Genomic DNA, 20837 nt, shown 5'->3' on the forward strand with positions numbered 1-20837 from the left:
CCCCACAAAACTAATTTAGGGCGGTTTTATACCTTCGACGTATTATAGGGTAAAAAAACACGCGTCTTTCCTTTAAAATGACGTCGACTTCCGCTTGGGTCAGTCTATGTGCTGTCTGCTTCTGGGGCTGTACATAACAAGGAGGCATAAGCGATTTCTCTCAACACAACTTTTTTTCCAAACGTAATTCACTTTACGCTGCTACCTGTAAGTTTTAACATTGAATTTATGAGTGTTTGGTTTTACACTTTTGGCCACATATGCTACCGTTAGTTAGCGTTTGTTATATACACGGTGACGCTGACCAAGTTGTTTAGGAACAGTGGCGAATTGGGTCAGGCTATATGCTGGACGAACAACATGCTAGGGGGGCGTCTCTTGTTTTTCATCTAATGAGCAAAGCATGCTGGATTTTAATGTTTAGCCATATAATGAGTTTGCTTGTATTTTCTTGTTTGTGCATTAAACATAACTGCAGTTTGCTCTTGTCATGTCTTTCTGCAGAACAGCCTGCTGCTATTATTAGTGCCAAACGTTAGTAACATGTCTAGGGGGTTTTAAGTTTAAACCTCATTGTCTCAATGATTCCCATATTATCCAATAGTTACTTGCGCGTATCACTTTTTATCAGGACTTCTGTATCTATTATATTGGGTTTCAACTTTGAACCTTTGTCAGCACACATTAGTTTGTACAAGTACAACAAATGTGCTACAGCTCATATTAAACTAAATAATAACATGTAGAATCACTGGCTGTTATGTTTTTATTTAGTGGCCTGAAACGTGACTTGAACTGGGTTAATGTAGGTGTTCTTTGCTTTTACCAGGCTTGAGCTTGGTTATGTATAGCCAAGTTTGGCAGAGAGGGCAAAGGTCAACTCGATTGTATAAGGTGCTACAATGTGCAAAGTTCCTTGGTAGGGTCCGTAGTTAAACAGACACCAATTGTTTTCCCCAAATGGTGCATCTTTAAATAGTTTTTTTCTGTCCACAGACCAGAATGAATGTGGGTGTGGCGCACAGTGAGGTGAACCCAAACACTCGGGTGATGAACAGTCGAGGGATCTGGCTGACCTATGCACTGGGTGTTGGAATACTTCACATTGTACTCTTGAGCATACCCTTCTTCAGTGTGCCGGTGGTGTGGACTTTAACTAATGTCATACACAACTTTGTAAGTTACATTTTTTACTGTGCTACTTATCATTATTTCTGTCATATCACTTTCTAAAACAGTATTTTGATTCAGGGGTTTGAATACAACAATGTGGATTTATATCATGCAAGCATGCCTGCTGTCTGTCCATTGGTTTGTCTGTGCATGTTGGATTGAACTATTTTGAGGAGCCTGTCCTTGTAGCAGCGTGATGCATGACCTAATATGATCGTTTGTCTCCTCCGCATTAGGTCTATAGACAAAACTCATTACGTTGTTGTCTTCCCTCAAATAAAGAAACCAAGTAGACGTGTGTGTGGCATCATTGTGTGAACTCAAAGTTGTTTCCAAGGATGTGTATCACTACCAATACAGTGGGCTATTTACAGATCATTCGCTGTTGTTTTCCACACAGCTCTGTGCTGATTTTTTGATAGTATGTCAGCACTTTATTTCGAACATAAATTTAGAACAGAATTCCAGTGTTTAGGCATACAGTAGGTGCGTAAGTACATTAGAGGGTAGTTACCAACATAGATTTAGTTTGCGTGTATTAACAAATGAATTGGTCAGCTGTAACAGAACGTTAAAATGGTCATCATGCTATTGTAAATGGAAAGATGACTGTGGTGGATTGTTCTTTATATACTGTACTGTTCATCTCCATAGGGAATGTATGTTTTTATGCACGCAGTCAAGGGAACGCCTTTTGAGACCCCTGACCAAGGAAAAGCCAGACTTCTCACACACTGGGAACAGCTCGACTATGGCGTGCAGTTCACTTCATCCAGAAAATTCTTCACAATCTCCCCAATAATTCTGTAAGTATTGATGCCCTGTAACTTACTTTATTTATTTTCTGTTAACCTGTAGCTAACATTTACAGAATCAGCCCTAAATTTTATCCAGAATGTTTTGGAACAGGATCAGAAACTATAATGTCTCACCAGCTATTTCTGGTATATTTAATTTTGTTTGTTGGTTAAACCAATTCGCTTTTGCAGATACTTCCTGACGAGTTTCTACACAAAGTACGACACAACACACTTCATCATAAACACTGCTTCACTTTTGAGTGTCCTGATCCCGAAGCTGCCACAGCTACATGGAGTGAGAATTTTGGGCATCAATAAGTATTAAGTTTGATGTAAATGCTGTGCCTCCTGCTGCAGATGTGAATTCCAGTATAGTCTATACCGCCGATGTGTGAGTTGTGCAGTTTGTGTAATTGTAACTGTCGTCATCTAGATCGACCAAGTTTAGGATGAAATGTTTTAGGTGTGTAGATGACAGAATGCCACATACGTTATTAATTTATGTCAATATTTAATGGTGTTTTTTTATAGCTCATGGGCTGGCCCAGGCATCAGTAAGGCTGAAGGTTGAGTTAATTTAATTTTTTCTCTGTCTTTAATTCACATGATGCGAAAGTGTGACTCTGTTTCCAGCCACAAAGGTGTCCCAAATGTATTTTTCAAAGATGTTTACTCTCTAATGGTAGGAGCCTGTGGCTCATTTTTTAATGGGTGTCAGACTTCATGCTGAGTAATGAATAAAGTCGTACTCTTAATGTTCATAATTTGCTTGGTACATGAATCATTTTGCATTTGTAAATTAATTGAAACAGGGCAGTTGTTTGTCATTGTACAGTTTGTGAATGTTCTCTGTTTGAAATAAAAGTCCTGTATGTAAAAATGCATAGGACAAGTGGTCAATTTAAGTGCTTACTGGGAAAAGTTGTGTTTTTGTGGGGAAAATGACACTTGTGGAGCTTCTTTCTCATGATTCTGACTTTTTACTATCATCGAGGCAGCTAGATTGCTTTGCGTGGTCATAGCTTATAGTCTTCGTATTTCTTGTTCTTAATCTCATTAAAAATGTTTTTGCCCTCAGAATGTCCCATGTCTCTTTGTTGCTCCAATCATGATGGTTTTACTTAAAACTAATAGTTACTTTTAAGTTTCAGGTGAAGTGCCCCACTAACCTGTTTCACAGCTGGTATTTAATATGTCTGTCATGAACATTATAGGAACCCTGCTGTTGATGGAGGCCAATCATGAAACCTGTAATGTTGTCGAAGCAACAGAATGGAGCATGAGCTTCAACCATGCTAGTGTGCACTGTCCAGCCTTCAGGTAGTAGTCAGTAACAAATCATGATAAATGAAGCGTCCAGCATTTATTGAGCAGAAAAAAATACACTCACTCAAGTACTCGATAACAAATAAAAATAAGAAAATCAAAATGCTAGAACATCTGAATAATGTCTTTGTTGCAGTTGTGGATGTTCTTCTACAGGTGGTGAATGTTTTAAAAGGGCTGCTGACTTTCAGGTGGCCTCATTATCCTTCCTGTAGGCTGACTCAGGTCTCTATGACACCTGCCATGTGTTTAAAAAGCTTTATTTAAAATGAGTTTCAACTTTACCTTCTTCAACTGGTATAGGCAAAATGAAAACATTATCCGCATCCATCTTTACTATGGTTGTCTCACTCATGCAGACTCTCGCACTGCTTGCTCAGTACCCCTCTGTAAACCTCAAAGTGGTGGTTTAAGTCCTTCTGTGAATGCACTTTGAACTTGGTTCCTAAAGCACCATCAGCAGCAGTAGTCCCATAGAACACACGGCCAATCCTGGAGTGAACCAGTGCCATGGCGCACATAACACAAGGTTCCCGTGTGACATAAAGATCATAGCCGGTGCATATATATGGCTGAGATTTCAAATCTACATCGAGGGTGCTATCCAATGTATCAAAAGTTGGTGACATAAATCGGCAAGCAGGGTATTTGTCGAGGGAGTAACATCCTCCACCCTGACTCTGAGCCACCAGGTCGATGCAGACCATGACTGCATGATGAAGGGGGTGGTTAGCCCGGCAGTCATGCCCCACTGCAATGATTCTCTCTGTGGATGGGTTGACAACTACAGCCCCGACAGCCTCCAAACCCATCTTCTTAGCTGCTTGGGCAGCAGCTACAGCCGACATCATGTACGTGTGCATTGTAGCTTTCTGAGGGGGAGTGAAAAGCTCTCCCCTCAGGGCCACAGTCACTCGTTTGTCCTCATGAAAGGAAGTGGGCCAGTGTTTGCTTGCCTGTTCGAACTGAGGCCTAGTTAAGGGGGGACGAGCAGGAACCTTAACAATAAAAGGTTCCCCTAAGCCATCACTTCCCATTCCTGGGGGCAGCAGGCACTCAATGCTGACAGCCTGTATGTGTAGTGCATCACTCCTGAGGCAAACAAGAACCTCCAGAGGATAAGAGCCACCTTTCTCCCTGCAGGCCCGCACCCTCTTGATGTGCTGAAGACCATTGAGAGGGTAAGCGCTGTTCAGCTCCCTGACAAGTCGAGATGTCTCCCTCTTGTTGAGAATGGGTGCAGCAAACGCGTCTGTCAGCTCGATGTCCTGCGACTGCTCATCTGATAGTACTGGGTAAGCAACCCATGAATCAGTGTCGTACGCTGACCCTTTCCAGCGTTTCATCTGCGGCTCCATTGTTTTGCTGTCCTCCTGTGAAATATAGTTTAATACCAAAGTTAAACAAAGTTAGTGCACTTGCAGGGCAGAGCAAAAGAAAATCTGCTTGGTTTTGTGGGACACAAAGTGTTTCTAATCGTATGTACAATTGCGTCATCCCATGACCTGGACCACAGTAGTTGCAATGAATCCTAATAATAATTAGGGACTTAAACTATTACTGATGTTTGATGCATGTTTAAAATACAAAAACCGAAACATAAATCAGGTGATAGTGAAGATGCACAAGTGTCCTAATATTCTAAAGATGTTTGCCAGTATTTTAAAAAACATTAAAAAGGAAATCTAGCAGTTGAATCAAGTGTAAATTGGAAAATCATTTTACAAGGCTACAATACAATGCTCGAGCATTTACCTTCGGAATTCCAATTACTGAACTATATAATTTATATAATTTTAACCTGGGCCACAGAAGACATTCCATTATTTGACTGACAAACATTCAATACAACTCCAGCACTTAATGTGACCTCAGACAGACAAGTACTATTGTGTAATTGTTTATCAAATGCATGTTAAACATTTGGTGAGAAAAATACAAACATTGCAGTAAGACATTATTCATAAAGCAGCTGTAGGTGATGCCCACTGACAGTATTCTAACAGTGTCAAATGTAAAAACCACATCTTTACCAAGTGTCAGATCAATGTGCAGTCTTATTTATTTTCGTCCCAATACAAGTTTTGTCTTCATGACTTTGGGCACATGCCGTATAGTCAGTGACACTCTGGTGTCACGTACCAGCGTCTCTCCTGGCTGGGCCCCTGCAGCAGACAGGTTTACCACCTTGTCTGTCAGTGTGTCTTGGTTGCTCTCCTGGATGCCATGAAGGAGGTGCTGGTACATTTCTTCCTGCAGGACCAGAAGACTGCGAGGCTTCACCAGGAGGGAGAACATGTAGCGGTTCCCCTCTGTTTGCAGAGCATCACCTTCCAGGCAGCTGACTGGCCTGTAGAAGTCAAGGACCGTGTGAGAGCCCAGGCTGATGGTGGTAACAGTAGGGTGATACAGAGGCCCATCCTCGTGAGGCATGATCCCTTCTCCTTGTTTGTACTCATTCACCAACACATGATTGGCCGTTTTCCCACTAAATGCACCAAGGGAGGAAATTTTCTCACAGTAAGTTTGGAGCCAGTCAGGAATCCTCTCTCCCAGCATGCCTTTGTGGTGTGGTAACCCTCCCCAGTTCTGAAGCCGTCGGCCTGACAACTGAGTCCATTTAGTTTTTGGAGACTTATAGACCTGTTGCAGAAGGTAGGTCTCTTCATCCTCTGATATGAAATCTGGGATGTAATACACTGTTGGTGGGGCATCATCTAAGATAAATGGCTTCACTTCTTCCAACATACAAGTTGGGTGTTCCATGTCTCCTTCAGAAAATCAACATAAAATGCTTATTAAAAACCTAAAAACTTTAAAAGTAACCTCACTGTTGGGGGCACATAGTGACGTATATTTCATAATAACTTCTACTACTAAATGAAAAGCTTTTACGCATTTAACGGATATTTAGGTTCATGTCATGTAACTGACACGACCGCCATGTGATACCACGCAGTTCGGCTTATAGTAAAGCGTTAGCAACTTTTAGCCTCCTCAATTATGTTATATGCATAAGAGACGGTGTAGACTAGACTATGTTCACTGGTCATTCATCAAACGTAGGACATTTGTAGCACACGTGAAGGCAGCAAATGTCGTTAAAATTGAATGGCTGATAAGCCGTCATGCTTCGGAAGCGACACAACGAACATACACAAAACTAGATACATACAGCGCCAGAAGACATAAAACTGTGTCTTACTTTTTCTACATAGGTAGAGAAGATCTGACTTTGTCCCTTAGCTTGCCTGGACCAGAGCTTCTGGTCCATGCGAACTACCTTGTGCAGCAGACTAAAGTCTCCCCCAAAATGAAGCGTCACACGTTTGGACCCACACTCTTTTTGAAGTCAGACTTTTTACTTATTTAATTGTTTTAGCGTATGTTTGACACGGATAATATTTTAGTTGTTTTCCCATATTGTATTAGTGACGTTGAGTTGTTATTTGTACACATTTTTACGGCCACAAACTTGCCTGTGATCGGAATTATTTACATGTGACTCAGTTTGACGGCGTTTTCTGTTAGGAGAGTTATCTGTGTTTTTTAGTGTATAAATTGACCCTCTGAGGAATGAAGGGATTTTAACTACCTAACACAGGGTCATTATCATGCTTCCTTCCAAAGAGAACTCTCTGCAAAGGCTTTTGCAGTTTACACTCGCACGTTGCTGCTCTCGGTCGGTTGGAAAAGCCGCCTGCCCCAGACTGGTTCTGGGCATTGAGACAAGCTGCGATGACACTGGAGCTGCTGTACTAGATGAGGAAGGTGTAATATTGGGAGAGTCTTTACATTCACAGAAGGAAGTACACCTGAGGTGAGTGTCTTTCACTTAGCTGTTCCCCCCATGTTAGAGAGAGTTTGACATTGGAGCTTCTGTTTTAAACACTGCAGGACTGGTGGCATCATTCCCACTGTAGCTCAACACCTTCACAGAGAACACATACAGCGCGTGGTCCAGGAGGCTCTGGAGAGAAGCGGTGTCGGGCCGAGCCAGCTTTCAGCAGTAGCCACCACAGTGAAGCCGGGCCTGGCTCTGAGCCTGGGCATCGGTCTGGAGTTTAGTCAGAGGTTTGTGAGAGAGCATAACAAGCCGTTCATCCCCATTCACCACATGGAAGCCCATGCCCTGACTGTGAGGATGATTCATCCCGTCACCTTCCCCTTCCTGGTCCTGCTCGTTTCTGGTGGTCATTCACTCCTTGCTGTGGCTCGAGGAGTCAGTGACTTTCTGCTCCTGGGCCACAGCCTGGATGAAGCTCCAGGAGATACCCTCGATAAAGTAAGTCCTTCAACTTGACATTTGTTTCTGGTTGTACTGTAGTTCTAAATTTGCACCACTGCAACATTCTCTTTGTGTACATACAGGTTGCAAGACGTTTGTCTCTTATAAAACACCCTCGGTGTTCCACACTGAGTGGCGGACAAGCTATAGAGCTTCTTGCAAAGGATGGAGACAGGACGAAGTTCCCCTTCAAAACACCAATGGGTCAAACTCTTGACTGTTCCTTTTCTTTTTCTGGACTACGGAACCAAGTTACAATGACAATAATGAAAAAAGAGGTAGAAGAAGGTGAAAAGACACACAAAGACCTCGAATCATGAACTATGGTCCTTTTACTGAAATTCTGTTTTGTGCCAGTACCTGTATTTTAGTTGTTTTCAGGTTCAGTTGTTAGTTTCAGGAGCCAAAACATAAAGTAAGAAGGTTTGTGAAAAAAGAAGAAAAATTAAGAAACATAATCACAGTGTAACATAAAAAGAGGTTTAACAGATTATTTTTCTATAGTTGTACCTACCTTTCTTGTTTAGCAATCTCCTCTGTATCAGCAGATGTCTGGTGTTCTGCTAACCTGTATTTCCCTTCTCTGCAGGTGTGGAACAGGGGACACTTTTGTCATGTGTGAATGACATTGCAGCAGCGACACAGCACACTGTCGCCACTCATCTAGCAAAGCGCACACATCGAGCCATCTTGTTCTGTAAAACAAATGGCCTGCTACCATCAAGCAGTCCCACCTTGGTGAGTGTGCTAGCTTTTAGAACCACCCTACCCACTGGGATTACTAGGATCTCATTCACTCTCCCACTCTACTGCTTAGTCCTCGTAAGGGTCTCAGGCATGCTGGAGCCTATCCCATATGTCAGTCAGTCAAGGTCAGGTCACCATTCTGTCACATACAGGCACATACATTTACTCACTCACACACACCTATGGGCAATTTACAATCTCCAGTCAACCCAGCTGAATGGCTTTAGACTGTGCTACCTTGAGAAAGCAGAAAGACACAGGGAGAACATGCAAACTAACTCAAGTGGATTTACAGTAAGATAAATCTAGAGTAAGACCATCTTTATGCTATATCTAAGTGAGCATCATACTAAAATCAGAGAGCTTTTGTCTTTACTCTTTTCTTATAGGTGCTGTCTGGTGGAGTTGCGAGTAACCATTACATTCGAGAGGCTTTGACCATCATCACCGAGACAACAGGACTGCGCCTTCTCTGTCCTCCAGCCAGATTCTGCACAGATAACGGAGTGATGATTGCATGGTGTGGTTATTGTCAGGATCATTGGTTTTAGAACAAACACATTTTCCTTGTAAATCTTTTTCATTTGGTGGTCTGGTGGCTCAGTTGGTAACGCATTGGTCTGGGAAGTGGGAGGACGGCTGCTCAAACCCAGTTGATCCCACCAGGTGTGGCCTTGAGCAAGTCATCACACTAGCTCTCTGAGCCCCCCACGTGTGGCTGCTCGCTGCTACTCTTTGTGTGTGTACGGGTTAAATGCAGAGAAAACTATTTCCCCAAGGAGAAATTCTGACTTATTTATTCATTTATCTTAAATTAGGAATGGAATTGAACTGTTGAGAGAAGGGAAAGGCGTACTGTCTCCAGACGTGGACGTCCACTATGAGCCAAAGTAAGTAACCCTGAAAAGAATTCAGAAGATGCTGATTTATCTATACTGCTGATTAAGTCAACACTGGTTCCTGTGAATGTTGTATTCTAGGGCATCTCTTGGTGTTGACATCAGTGCAGACGTCAAGGCGGCAGCGATCAGGTTGCCATCATTACGGATGAAGATCACCAGCTGACAAAAATGAAACAATTACTTCTAGATTTCGTCTGTTTGAAACATATATTGTTCATATGCTTTATGTATAAAGCAGATTACGCAGCTGTTTATTATTAAATTCGATTTTATACATCTCAGTTAATGTACGTTGCTGTGATTTAAGGTTTAGGACTAAGGTTTTTGCAGAAAGCTAGACGGTAAGCTCAGCTGTGAAAAACATTGCCTTCTAACTTTAAACATTAATGTCTGTGCACCCTCCTCTAATGGCGGGTTTATGTTTGCCTGCTTTACTCATTATGTATTCTCACATCGACCTAAGCAGAAAATTACTTGCAAATCACACTCCAGAGAATAGACACCCCATAGTTTCTAACATGACTCAAATGCACTTTGCTGCATACAGTATTTTTGATTTATGGCCTCAAACAATGCTGCAGAACGTTTGTAGCATCTGACGAAGGACATCACATGTTTTTGAATGTAATCCAACAACATAATTTGTTAATTTATTGTAAAACTGTACTTTTTGTTGGCCTGTTAGCTCAATGGGTGGAGTGTCAACCTGGGAAGCAAACGGTTGAGTGGAGACCTTGGGGGCAAAGGCTGAGGGTGGAGAGGACTCTGACTGAAGGTCCAATGCTTTTGTAGGTGAGTGTTTTGGAGGCAAATGGAGTGAAAGCAGCACATGAAGGAGAATGTCACAGCGTAGTAGGATGTTGGGAGGGTGACAATAAAGTACCGCTACCTCCCGGCTCATCTGCGGTTTGTCGTCAGCACCATCTCTTTGGTCAGGTCCAGGATTGTCTGACAAACAGGTCCTAGGTGGCCCATCATCTAGGACCTGTTTGTCATGGGAGACCGTACAAGAGGCATTTGGCCCCGGAACATAGCTTCTAGGGTCATACGTGCAAACACAAGCTCCTCCACCACGATAAGGTGACGGAGAAACAAAAGAGGTTAATGAGATAAACTTAACGTTACATTAATGTTATATTTAGATGTTGGCATGAGCATCTTATCTTTGCTTTTACTTTCTGAAGGCAGCGCAAAGAACAACAGAACTTCTGCTCAGCCAGATTTGTGCCACCACATCCTCTTAGAACAAGTCCCTCCTCATCACACTCTTGCTTGTGATCGTGGACGAACCATGACCACAGAGAACAAGAAAAGGAGGGACTGAGGGGAGGAAATATGAGTAAGCAAAGGTGTAAATGAACCCTAGGACCATAAAGCCTAATCCTAACCTCAGAAACTACATTTACAATTAATCACAATCTAGACTCTCTCCTGAACCTAACCTTATGCCTTCATGCCTAATCCCAACCGAAAATGGGAGTCAGGAAAAGACAGGCTGACTCTTCCTCCACCTCAGCATAATTCAATTCAATTCAATTCAATTTTATTTATATAGCGCCAAATCACAACAAAGTTATCTCAAGGCAATTTACAAAGTAAGGTTTAAGACCTCACACAACTAAACCAAACAAATCCCACATACAGCAAGCATTTAATTTGACAGCAACAGTGGAGAGGAAAAACTCCCTCTCTAACGAGGTAGAAACCTCCAGCAGAACCAGACTGGATGTGGGCGGCCATCTGCCTCGACCGGTTGGGGTGAGACGATAGAGAGAGAGAAAAGCACAGCAACAACAACAAGCAACAACAAACAACAACAGAGCACAGACAGGACGGTTGGACCAGGGACTGGATACAGGCAGGATGGTTGGATCCGCAGTTGCCCATCACAGACACCAAACTTTGAGTCCAATGATACCTGTAGGTGAGGACAGAGTGAAGGAGAGAGAGAGAGAGAGAGAGAGAGCGAGAGCGGAGAGAAGCACAACATAAGGACTCATACTAACCAAATGTTACATACTGCATTGTGTGCTGGACTGGATACTGTGCTATGTTGTGATTGTTGTGATAAACTTAGCGTCTTGCTAGCAACTTAAACTTCTAAATGGAAATCCCCAGGTAAGATGACTGCGCTAACACAGCTAAAAACGTTTTACTTGAACATGAAACGGTTGTAGACATGAAAAGCTAATTATGCAACAGCAAGAGCATAAATACACTCACAAAAGGTAGCAAGGCAAAACAACATGCCCATGATGTTATAACATAACTAGAAAAAGTAATTTCTCGAGAAATTACGTGGGAGAGCTGATCTGCTGCCGCAACGATGACAAACGCTGATTGCTGACGTCAAAAAGTTAACTACGTCCAAAAGTTGACTACGGCAAAACGATGAAAACGAGAAAACGATGACAAAGATTAAAACGATGACAAAAGATGGCGATTAAAAAGATGATGATTAAAAAGATGACCAAGGTCATACTATGACAATATTAAAGAGATGACAATGATTCAAAAGTTGACCAAGGTAAAAAGATGTCAAAGATTAAAAAGTTGACCAGAGTGCATTGTTGACAATCATAAATAAGCTGACTATCTTTTTGATTTGAAGAAAGTATTTGTAAATAATTACCTAACTGTGTAATAGTTTAATAACTAGTAGAAATTTACCAGTCAGAAACGAAAATCTTGCCATTTAAGGTAATAAATTACATTGGTGCTTTTATTTTAAAAGGATTTAGAGGTTGTGTGTGGGCAATTACTAAACTATAAAATAGTCATTAGATAGTCATAATTTATCATTCAATAGCATGAATTATTCAATTATTCAATTCAATTCAATTCAATTAATCCTAATAAAGCAAAAGATTTAGATTTAGCCCTTTCAGAATAAAAGCACCCTAATAAGTTTGAGTGGCTATTTACTGAACTCTAAAGTAGTCTCATTAACGACTAATTAGTATTCAGACCCACAAACTTTCCAATCAATCTTGCCATTAAAGGTAATAAATTGTAATTGGTGCTTTTATTTTGAAAGGATTTAGAGGAAATGTGTGGGGGTAATAGCGTAACTGTCAATTAGTCTTTAAATAATCATAATTACCCATTCAAAGGCAAAAACAGTGCAGTTAAAGCTAATAAATTGCATTGGTGCTTTTATTTTAAAATGACATAGAGGTAGCATGTGTGGGTAATTACTAAACTGTTAATCTATCTTTAAATAATCATAATTACCCATATAAAAACAGAAATGTTGGTATTAAAGCTATTTATTTGGCTTGGTGCTTTTATTTTGAAAGGATTAAGAGGAAGTGTGTGCTTAATTACTACACAATCCAATAGTGTAGTTGAGTAATCAGTAATATGCATGGAACTGCTGTCTACACTGAGCATCAGGAGTTTGACCTGTCAGTGAAATCTGCAGCTGCGCCGTCGCCATGGAGACGAAAGGCGGGAAAATCAGGCTCACTCTGCTCTGTAAAAGCAGAGTTTCACCCTGTATAAACAGGCTTGTTCCAGCTAAACCATAATCGTTATCACAAAAATTATTTCATTTTACGAGTCCCAAGTCTTCAATGAGCAAATGGTGTGAATTTTATGTTTGAGGACAAATGTTTGTAGCCGCAGTCGCAATTTCAAAATACTTCTTATCATTAGAGTCTATGGGAGAAATCCAGGATCTCTCTGCGCTTTGAGGTCGATAGCGACTAAAGTATAGGTCTGAGAGTAAAGCCAGACACATCATTAGAAAGAAGACAAGTATGACTACGATTTACTGAAATAATTAGGTTGATAGAGGGAAAATTTTGTCCGTAGTGACGAGTTAAAGACAGAAGTTCTATCTTAAAAAAACGTCCCCTCGCACTCTGGCTGTGACATCACGCACTCTAAATAACGCAATACACACTAATGGAAAAGATGAAAATTGACCAAAAACCACCCAATATTTAAACTGCTATAAATCAGAAACTATTAAAGATATTAATAAGATTTCTGGAAGATTAATAGTTGAATAGTTGAAGATTATTTTGTAGTTTAAATGGTGTCTGTAGCTTAAAGTATGCGGAAGTAGTTAAAGCTGAAAGTAGACAAAGCTGAAGAGAATTTGAAAAGTTGTTCCCATTCATTTCAACGGGAAAAAAAGTTAAAAAAAAGCTTAATAACTTGAAAAATATGAAACATATGAATGAGAAAAGTAATAGCACACTTCTCCTTACAAAGCTGAACATTTTGATGTTGGAATCGTTTCTGTAGCTGAAAGTATGCGGGACTAGTTAGATGCAGAAAAACGGGGGGAAGAAAAATAATAATAATAACTAGAAAAAGCATTTCCATAAGAAAATGCACAGTGAATGCTTCCAAGCTGAAAATATTCCTGAAGAGTTGCTGAAAGTAACTGAAACATTTAAAACAGATGAAATAGCTCAATCATGTAAATCATAGTTGAATGTATCTAAGGAGAAATAGGAATTGATTAAACAGTGCTGAATATTTGCAGAAGAAGCTGAAGTAGTTCAATTTCATATGGAGGAAACACGAAAAAGATTTGCTGAAATTAACAAACTGCTGAAAATCAATTAATTAACTTGTTGAAATATAGCTAAACGTTTTGAAAATATTTAATACGGCTTGAATTTGCTTCAGAACAAGTATTGATTTGAATTGATAAAAGTTGAAGCTTTGAAGGAAGTGTGTGCAGATAATTGCTGAACAGTAAAATAGTTTCATTAACTGGTTATAATTAACTAGTCAAATTCACAAAAGCGATATTTAGGCTAAATAATTAGATTGGTGCTTTTATTTTGAAAGTAATTTGAGGAAGTGTGTGTCCTAACTTGGTAAACTGGAAAAAGCGCTCATTAAGTTGTCCTAAATAACAAAAAAGCAGTCAAAAGCAGAAATTAAAAAGGTTTAGAGCTTAGTTAGTTGCACTAAAAGTTTAGTATTCTTATTTTGTAATGACTTACAGGAAGCTTGCGTGAGTAATTGTTACATTGTTTCATTAACTAGTAATAATAAACCAGTAATTACTGGTATAGACTTATTGCTGAATTTGAATTGACCATTCAAAAACAGAATTTATTCTATTAAAGCAAAAAAATTGGTTTAATGCTTTTATTTTAAAACGATTTAGAGATGTGTGTGTTTATAGCTAAACTTTAAAATAGTCTCATTACTTGTCACAATTAACCATTCAAAAACAGAGTTTATGCTATTAAAGCTAAAAATTTGGATTGGTACTTTTATTTTGAAAGGATATTGAGGACACCTGAACAGGCAATTACTAAACATTAAGATTGTCTTATCATCTAGTAACAATACACCAGCTGAACGCAGCAATATTGCCCTTTTTAGCTAAAGATCTGAATTGGGGCTTTTATTTTGAAAGAATTTGGAGAAACTGTGTGTGCAGTATTTTAGTCTTAATAAATAGTCATGATAAACCCGTTGAAAGCAGAAATATTGCTATCTTTAGCTAAAAATCAGGATTTGGGCTTTTATTTTGAAAGGATGTGGAGAAGCTGTGTGTGCTTAATAGCTAAACTGTAAAACAGTCACAATAACCATTCACGATTACCCATTCAAAAGTATAAATAGTCCTAATAAAGGTAAAAATTTGGATTGGTGCTTTTATTTTGAAAGAATATGGAAAAGGCCTGTGCAGGTATTTGCTAAACAGTATATTAGTCTAAATAACTAGTCATAATACACCTGTTGAAAGCAGAACTATTGTTATCTTTAGCTAAAAATCAGGATTTGGGCTTTTATTTTGAAAGGATGTAGAGGGGCTGGGTGTGCTTAATAGCTAAACTGTAAAACAGTCACACTAACCAGTCATGATTACCCATTCAAAAGCACAAATAGTGCGATTAAAGCTAAAAATCTGGATTGGTGCTTTTATTTTGAAAGGATTTAGAGGTTGTGTGTGAGTAATTACTAATCTATAAAATAGTCATTAGACAGTCATAATATGTCATTCAATAGCAAGAATTGCCCTATTAAAGGAAAAAATTTAGGTTAAGCCCTTTCAGAATAAAATCACCCTAATAAGTGTGAGTGGTTATTTGCTGAACTCTAAAGTGTCTCATTAATGATTGGTAAGTATTCAGAACCAGAAATGTTCTAATCAATCTTGCCATTAAAGGTAATAAATTGTAATTGGTGCTTTTATTTTGAAAGGATTTAGAGGAAATGTGTGGGCGTAATAGCATAACTGTCAATTAGTCTTTAAATAATCATAATTAACCTTTCAAAGGCAAAAACGGTGCCATTAAAGCTAATAAATTGCATTGGTGCTTTTATTTTGAAAGGACGTAGAGGTAGCATGTGTGGGTAATTACTAAACTGTTAATCTATCTTTAAATAGTCATAATTACCCATATAAAAGCAGAAATGTTGGTATTAAAGCTAATTATTTGGCTTGGTGCTTTTATTTTGAAAGGATTAAGAGGAAGTGTGTGCTTAATTACTACACAATCCAATAGTGTAGTTGAGTTATCAGTAATAAGCATGGAACTGCTGTCTAGACTGAGCATCAGGAGTTTGACCTGTCAGTGAAATCTGCAGCTGCGCCGTCGCCATGGAGACGAAAGGCGGGAAAATCAGGCTCACTCTGCTCTGTAAAAGCAGAGTTTCACCCTGTATAAACAGGATTGTTCCAGCTAAACCATAATAGTTATCACAAAAATTATTTCATCTTATGAGTCCCAAGTCTTCAATGAGCAAATTTTGTGAATTTTATGTTTGAGGACAAATGTTTGTAGCCGCAGTCGCAATTTCAAAATACTTCTCCTCTTGTTTTTCTCCCCAGACGTCTGACGAAATTTATCATTAGAGTCTATGGGAGAAATCCAGGATCTCTCTGCGCTTTGAGGTCGATAGCGACTAAAGTATAGGTCTGAGAGTAAAGCCAGACACATCATTAGAAAGAAGACAAGTATGACTACGATTTACTGAAATAATTAGGTTGATAGAGGGAAAATTGTGTCCGTAGTGACGAGTTAAAGACAGAAGTTCTATCTTAAAAAAACGTCCCCTCGCACTCTGGCTGTGACATCACGCACTCTAAATAACGCAATACACACTAATGGAAAAGATGAAAATTGACCAAAAACCACCCAATATTTAAACTGCTATAAATCAGAAACTATTAAAGATATTTATAAGATTTCTGGAGGATTAATAGTTGAATAGTTGAAGATTATTTTGTAGTTTAAATGGTGTCTGTAGCTTAAAGTATGCGGAAGTAGTTAAAGCTGAAAGTAGACAAAGCTGAAGAGAATTTGAAAAGTTGTTCCCATTCATTTCAATGGGAAAAAAAGTTAAAAAAAGCTTAATAACTTGAAAAATATGAAACATATGAATGAGAAAAGTAATAGCACACTTCTCCTTAAAAAGCTGAACATTTTGTAGCTGAAAGTATGCGGGACTAGTTAGATGCAGAAAAACGGGGGGAAGAAAAATAATAATAAAGCTTAGAAAAACAATACAGTGAATGCTTTGCAGCATTCACTGTGATAAAGAGCGAAGATATCAATAGTGTGAGAGCTGTTCAGCTCTCCCACTAATAAAACGCCCACGTCATCAACCAGATACACGCCGCTAACACTGGGCAGTTGGCCTTAGCATGCTGGCTACCTACGGAAACGTTACACTGAGACCACAGGACAGCGGACTGCGCTCAAGTGAGCCGTCGTTCATTCATCCGTCGTTCAGCCAGCCGCGCTTCAAAAACGTCTTGCGCCCGTATTATGCGCTTTACAGCAGAGCACAAAACACGCTCGTCGCGACTTCCTCTTTTCATAGCGACACGTCTGGGGCCCGTTTCAAGAAGGAGGTTTAACAAACTCTGAGTTTAAACTAAACTCTGAGTTGATTTACTCTGAGTTTGCAAACCTGGAGTTTTCGGTTTCAGAAGAGCTGAAAAGAGTTGGTTTAAGCAACTCCGAGTGGACTGACTCAGAGTTAAGCGCGTGCACCGAACGCGATACAAAGCCCTGATCAATGGAGTGAAGATATTACGAGTCACCATGGCAACAGGACAACAAAAGACGTCGGGAAATGGATATGAAACGTCAAGCATATAACGACTACGAGCCTTTATTCCGTAGAAAAAGCAACACGGCTGCAGCGGCGAAAGAGAAAGAATTAGCTTGGAAGAAAATAGCTCCTCGAGTCAATGATTAAGTTTACATTTTAATCATACAGTGTTCGGCGTAACTAATTACTTAATAATTTTAGTATTGTTGTTATATTTCACTCGTAAAGTAAGGACTTGTAAAGTATTTTTTCACTCATCTAAGGAGTTACTTCAGTAATTGCATAAAATACCGATGTTTGTATGAATTAAAAGTGCAGTGTTATGTCTATGCACTTTTAAAATTTCTGTTGTGGTTGATGGGAGATTTGTAAAGTAATGATAATTCAATAATCCAATACGTTTTATGGAGAGCAATTATTACATTAATCTAATTAGGTTTTTAAAAGTTACCCAAAACACGTAATAATATAAGATTTTAATTTCAGTTTTTATGTAGGCGCAATCCTGCAGGCATAAAAGAACGTGGCCAAAAATGAAATATAAAAACATAATTCAAACAGGTATAAGAGTAGAGAGAGAGCAGAGTATAGCAGTGCAGCAGCATTTTCAACATCGCTGTAATGTTTTCACACAGTTAAATCATTTGACTTCTACTCAGCCAACAGAAAAAAGGCAGAGGCTAGAACAACTGGTGGAGGACCTGCACCTCCACCACTGACGCATGCAGAGGAGATGGCCCCTTAGCATGAACACTGGAAAGCAGAGGCTGACGAAATTCATCAGAACCAGCACTCCCCAGGATACAAGTGCATGTGTAAAATGTAAGAGGCCTACCTATATATTTGATTTTTTACATAGCCTACTTTTGATATATCCATTTCTTAGAGTCTGGGTTGGGTTCTTTGTTGGTCTTAACAGATTCTGATTGTAATATGTGAATCTTCCTAGGATGATGAAGCCCAGGATGTTGTAAGTATACTACTAAATAAAGCTTAAATTATGATAAGCATTATTATAAAGTGTAATATTAATACAGTTTATACACCACACATGATTTCTGATGTTTATGTTGCGTAGCGGGCGGCACGATGGTGCGGTGGGTAGCACTGTCGCCTCACAGCAAGAAGGTTCTGGGTTCTCCCACAGTCCAAACACGTGCATTAGGTCGATTGGCTTCTCTCCATTGCCCGTACAGTAGGTGTGAGTGTGTGTGAATGTCTGTCTATGTGTTGCCCTGCGATGGACTGGCGACCCGTCCAGGGTGTACCCTGCCTCTCGCCCATAGTCAGCTGGGTTAGGCTCCAGCACCCCCGTGACCCCGCATTAGGGAATATGCGGTTTAGAAAATGGATGGATGGATGTTGCGTAGCCTAAATGATGCAACTTGACTCTCCAAGTATACTGACTTTATTATCTCCCCTCTGCCCCAGAGTGTGGAAGAACAGCAGGAGGAGGGTCCGTCACATTCTGCTGCACAGATGCACACAGTTCAGTGATGTTCAGTAAACGCCAGAGTTCCATTCTGTAAGAGTAATGAGGAACTATGTCATGTTACGCTAAATGTTCTGTATTTTAAGTTACCGGTTATTGAGTTGTATAAACTAAATCTCAAGGAAATGTTTTACTTGTACCACAAGATTGAAAAGACAGATCTAGAAATTGAAATTCCCAAACACAAGCTGGAGATGAGTGTATAGTTGAAGGTGAATTGTATGAATTATTGGAAGAAGAAGAATGATAAAATCTAACAATTGCCATTGTATTTGTAGGAAATGAAAAAAAATAATATATATATATATAAATTATAATAAATTATGATTTGCATTTATTCAGTTTCTTTTATTGGTGGTGATGGTTGATTAAGACATTAAAGCAAATCACATCTGACTGTCCATCCACTCTGCAGATTACCATGATGGAAGGAGTCACCTCAGGGTCTTGTATTTGTAGGGCAGGGTGTTGCTTCCCTCTAATAATTGCAATAATGTGGAGAACAACACATGTCACATTAATGTCACAGGCCTCTCAGGTATTTCCCTGAGGTGACGTAGGCACTAAAGACGTGCTTTCAACAGGCCAATGGTCATTTTCACCCAGGCTCTTGTTCTGTGGTGCCACATTAAAGCGCAGCTGGGGGCCTGCTTCAGGTTCTGGGTGAGGGGTCAGTAGTGTGGGCTGCCATTAACCCCTATCTCCAGCAGAAAGCTGTCAATCTCTCCTAGAAGAAAGTTCATATTACTTTGGTGCTGCATAGAAGTGTTCCCGTGAGTGTGAGTGCATGCATATATATATATATATATATATATATATATATATATATATATATATTCATGAGTTCACGTTTATGATATGTGCAGCATCACATATGATCTTGGTGATGTAAACAATGTAATGTCAGTTACAGTGACCATTAGAAAGAGTAGTCAGTGCAGTTTATTTCAGGTCACAGCAAGATATTATTAACTCATCATAATTTTTCAGATTAGCCTCACTGAAACGCATTAAATACCACATACCTGCAATCCTGTGAAACTCCTCTTTAATGGCTTTAAGGAGTTTGTGTCAAGGAAAAAGCTTGAGGTCGAACTTTTCTACACACAGTGGCTTCACTAACGTGCTCAGCATCTCCAATGTTATAAAGAAAACTACCGTTTGCAAAAAAAAAACGTAACGCAACACAAAGAATATGTTCGGATGTAAAAGCACGGCTATAATGAGTGACGTGTCTGATGAATGGGTGGATAAGATTATTAATATATGTATGGAGTCTCGTGAAAAACGGTACCGCTAAAATAAATATGCACGGCGATATGACAGAAAATTAACTCGTGGCGTCCAAATCCTCTCGCGGCGTAAATTAAATGCCGTGTGAATTAATACATCGTCCTCATCTACAGGATCGTGTACGGAAGTGCCCGTTTCTAGAGGATTTTGGTCTCTGTGCGAAGGAAACAGGTGAAATCTATGAATGAACTGAAAGATTAAACGAGGTATTTAAACAGTGTTCATTTTAAAAAGGGGCGGAGACCGAAGGAAACTCTGGGTTTCCCGAATAAAACCTTCTCCCGACCAGGTTAGGTTCATAGAGTAAGTTGCCATAGTAACTGACTCTGAGTTTCGGTTACCTGGCTTCTTGAAACGGGTTTAAACTTACCCCGCTTTACGGGTTTAAGTAACCCCGCTTTCTGAAAGAGTTTTCCTTATTTCGGGGTTAACAAACTCAGAGTTTCCACAAAAACTCCTTCTTGAAACGGGCCCCTGGCTGTGGATAGTTGGAAAATAGGTTATTGACACGCAGACTACATCAAAACACAACCATTAGTGTGAAAAAAAAGACACATGGAGAATGTGGGCATCGATACCACTGTTTCTTGCATGCAATGAGGGCACTCTACCATTTGAGCTAATACACCTACATCTAACCAATCTTTACAGGGGCCTTTACAGGTCTCTCATAGGGGTGATGTAATGCAGCAATCTCTGAACTCATGGGGTAGACTCCCATCTTGGTCGACGCAGCCAATCTGACTTAAAGGATTTATTGTACTTGGGGGTACAAC

The 20837-nt window shown here is 39.7% G+C and overlaps 3 protein-coding genes across 18 annotated transcripts; 2 read left to right on the forward strand and 1 right to left on the reverse strand.

Annotated features, from left to right (window-relative positions):
• Window positions 1–63: 63 nt before the first annotated feature.
• ormdl1 (ORMDL sphingolipid biosynthesis regulator 1) lies at window positions 64–2855 on the forward strand. Of its 2 annotated transcripts, XM_029137696.3 has the most exons (5): window positions 101–207; window positions 830–919; window positions 997–1176; window positions 1828–1979; window positions 2163–2855. In XM_029137696.3, the coding sequence occupies exons 3-5, from the start codon at window positions 1003–1005 to the stop codon at window positions 2296–2298; spliced, it is 462 nt and encodes a 153-aa protein (XP_028993529.1). In that variant the 5' UTR covers window positions 101–207; window positions 830–919; window positions 997–1002; the 3' UTR covers window positions 2299–2855. The 2 variants fall into 2 exon arrangements, with proteins under 2 accessions (XP_028993528.1, XP_028993529.1); XM_029137695.3 differs by lacking the exon at window positions 830–919 and having other exon boundaries at window positions 64–207.
• Window positions 2856–3317: 462 nt separating this feature from the next.
• On the reverse strand, window positions 3318–6653 carry adat3 (adenosine deaminase tRNA specific 3). Of its 3 annotated transcripts, XM_029137358.2 has the most exons (3): window positions 6505–6653; window positions 5442–6070; window positions 3318–4672 (listed from the first exon to the last, which is right to left on the reverse strand). In XM_029137358.2, exons 2-3 carry the CDS (start codon window positions 6063–6065, stop codon window positions 3647–3649), a joined length of 1650 nt encoding a protein of 549 aa, XP_028993191.1. In that variant the 5' UTR covers window positions 6066–6070; window positions 6505–6653; the 3' UTR covers window positions 3318–3646. The 3 variants fall into 3 exon arrangements, with proteins under 3 accessions (XP_028993191.1, XP_028993194.1, XP_028993195.1); XM_029137361.2 differs by lacking the exon at window positions 5442–6070; XM_029137362.3 differs by lacking the exon at window positions 6505–6653 and having other exon boundaries at window positions 5333–5471.
• A 16-nt stretch (window positions 6654–6669) lies between these two features.
• Window positions 6670–19105, forward strand: osgepl1 (O-sialoglycoprotein endopeptidase-like 1). 13 transcript variants are annotated; one of them, XM_055505031.1, is made up of 12 exons: window positions 6670–7119; window positions 7197–7584; window positions 7671–7875; window positions 8177–8325; window positions 8724–8854; window positions 9153–9224; window positions 9315–9365; window positions 9922–10028; window positions 17936–18098; window positions 18196–18246; window positions 18355–18471; window positions 18708–19105. In XM_055505031.1, the coding sequence occupies exons 1-8, from the start codon at window positions 6914–6916 to the stop codon at window positions 9959–9961; spliced, it is 1242 nt and encodes a 413-aa protein (XP_055361006.1). In that variant the 5' UTR covers window positions 6670–6913; the 3' UTR covers window positions 9962–10028; window positions 17936–18098; window positions 18196–18246; window positions 18355–18471; window positions 18708–19105. The 13 variants fall into 13 exon arrangements, with proteins under 13 accessions (XP_055361006.1, XP_055361008.1, XP_055361009.1 ...); XM_055505033.1 differs by having other exon boundaries at window positions 18355–18441; XM_055505034.1 differs by having other exon boundaries at window positions 18226–18246; window positions 18355–18441.
• The last annotated feature ends 1732 nt before the right edge of the window (window positions 19106–20837 follow it).

The sequence above is a fragment of the Betta splendens genome, chromosome 21 (assembly GCF_900634795.4).
Source record: "Betta splendens chromosome 21, fBetSpl5.4, whole genome shotgun sequence".
In the NCBI taxonomy this organism is placed as follows: Eukaryota; Metazoa; Chordata; class Actinopteri; order Anabantiformes; family Osphronemidae; genus Betta; species Betta splendens.

Coding starts and splice junctions, on each gene's coding strand:
- ormdl1 (XM_029137695.3), top strand. CDS start 1,003: ATGAATGTGGGTGTGGCGCACAGTGAGGTGAACCCAAACACTCGGGTG. Junction 1,177..1,827: donor CTAATGTCATACACAACTTT/GTAAGTTACATT, acceptor TCATCTCCATAG/GGAATGTATGTTTTTATGCA. Junction 1,980..2,162: donor ACAATCTCCCCAATAATTCT/GTAAGTATTGAT, acceptor TCGCTTTTGCAG/ATACTTCCTGACGAGTTTCT.
- adat3 (XM_029137358.2), bottom strand. CDS start 6,065: ATGGAACACCCAACTTGTATGTTGGAAGAAGTGAAGCCATTTATCTTA. Junction 4,673..5,441: donor CCCAGCCAGGAGAGACGCTG/GTACGTGACACC, acceptor TATATTTCACAG/GAGGACAGCAAAACAATGGA.
- osgepl1 (XM_055505023.1), top strand. CDS start 6,914: ATGCTTCCTTCCAAAGAGAACTCTCTGCAAAGGCTTTTGCAGTTTACA. Junction 7,120..7,196: donor CAGAAGGAAGTACACCTGAG/GTGAGTGTCTTT, acceptor TAAACACTGCAG/GACTGGTGGCATCATTCCCA. Junction 7,585..7,670: donor CAGGAGATACCCTCGATAAA/GTAAGTCCTTCA, acceptor GTGTACATACAG/GTTGCAAGACGTTTGTCTCT.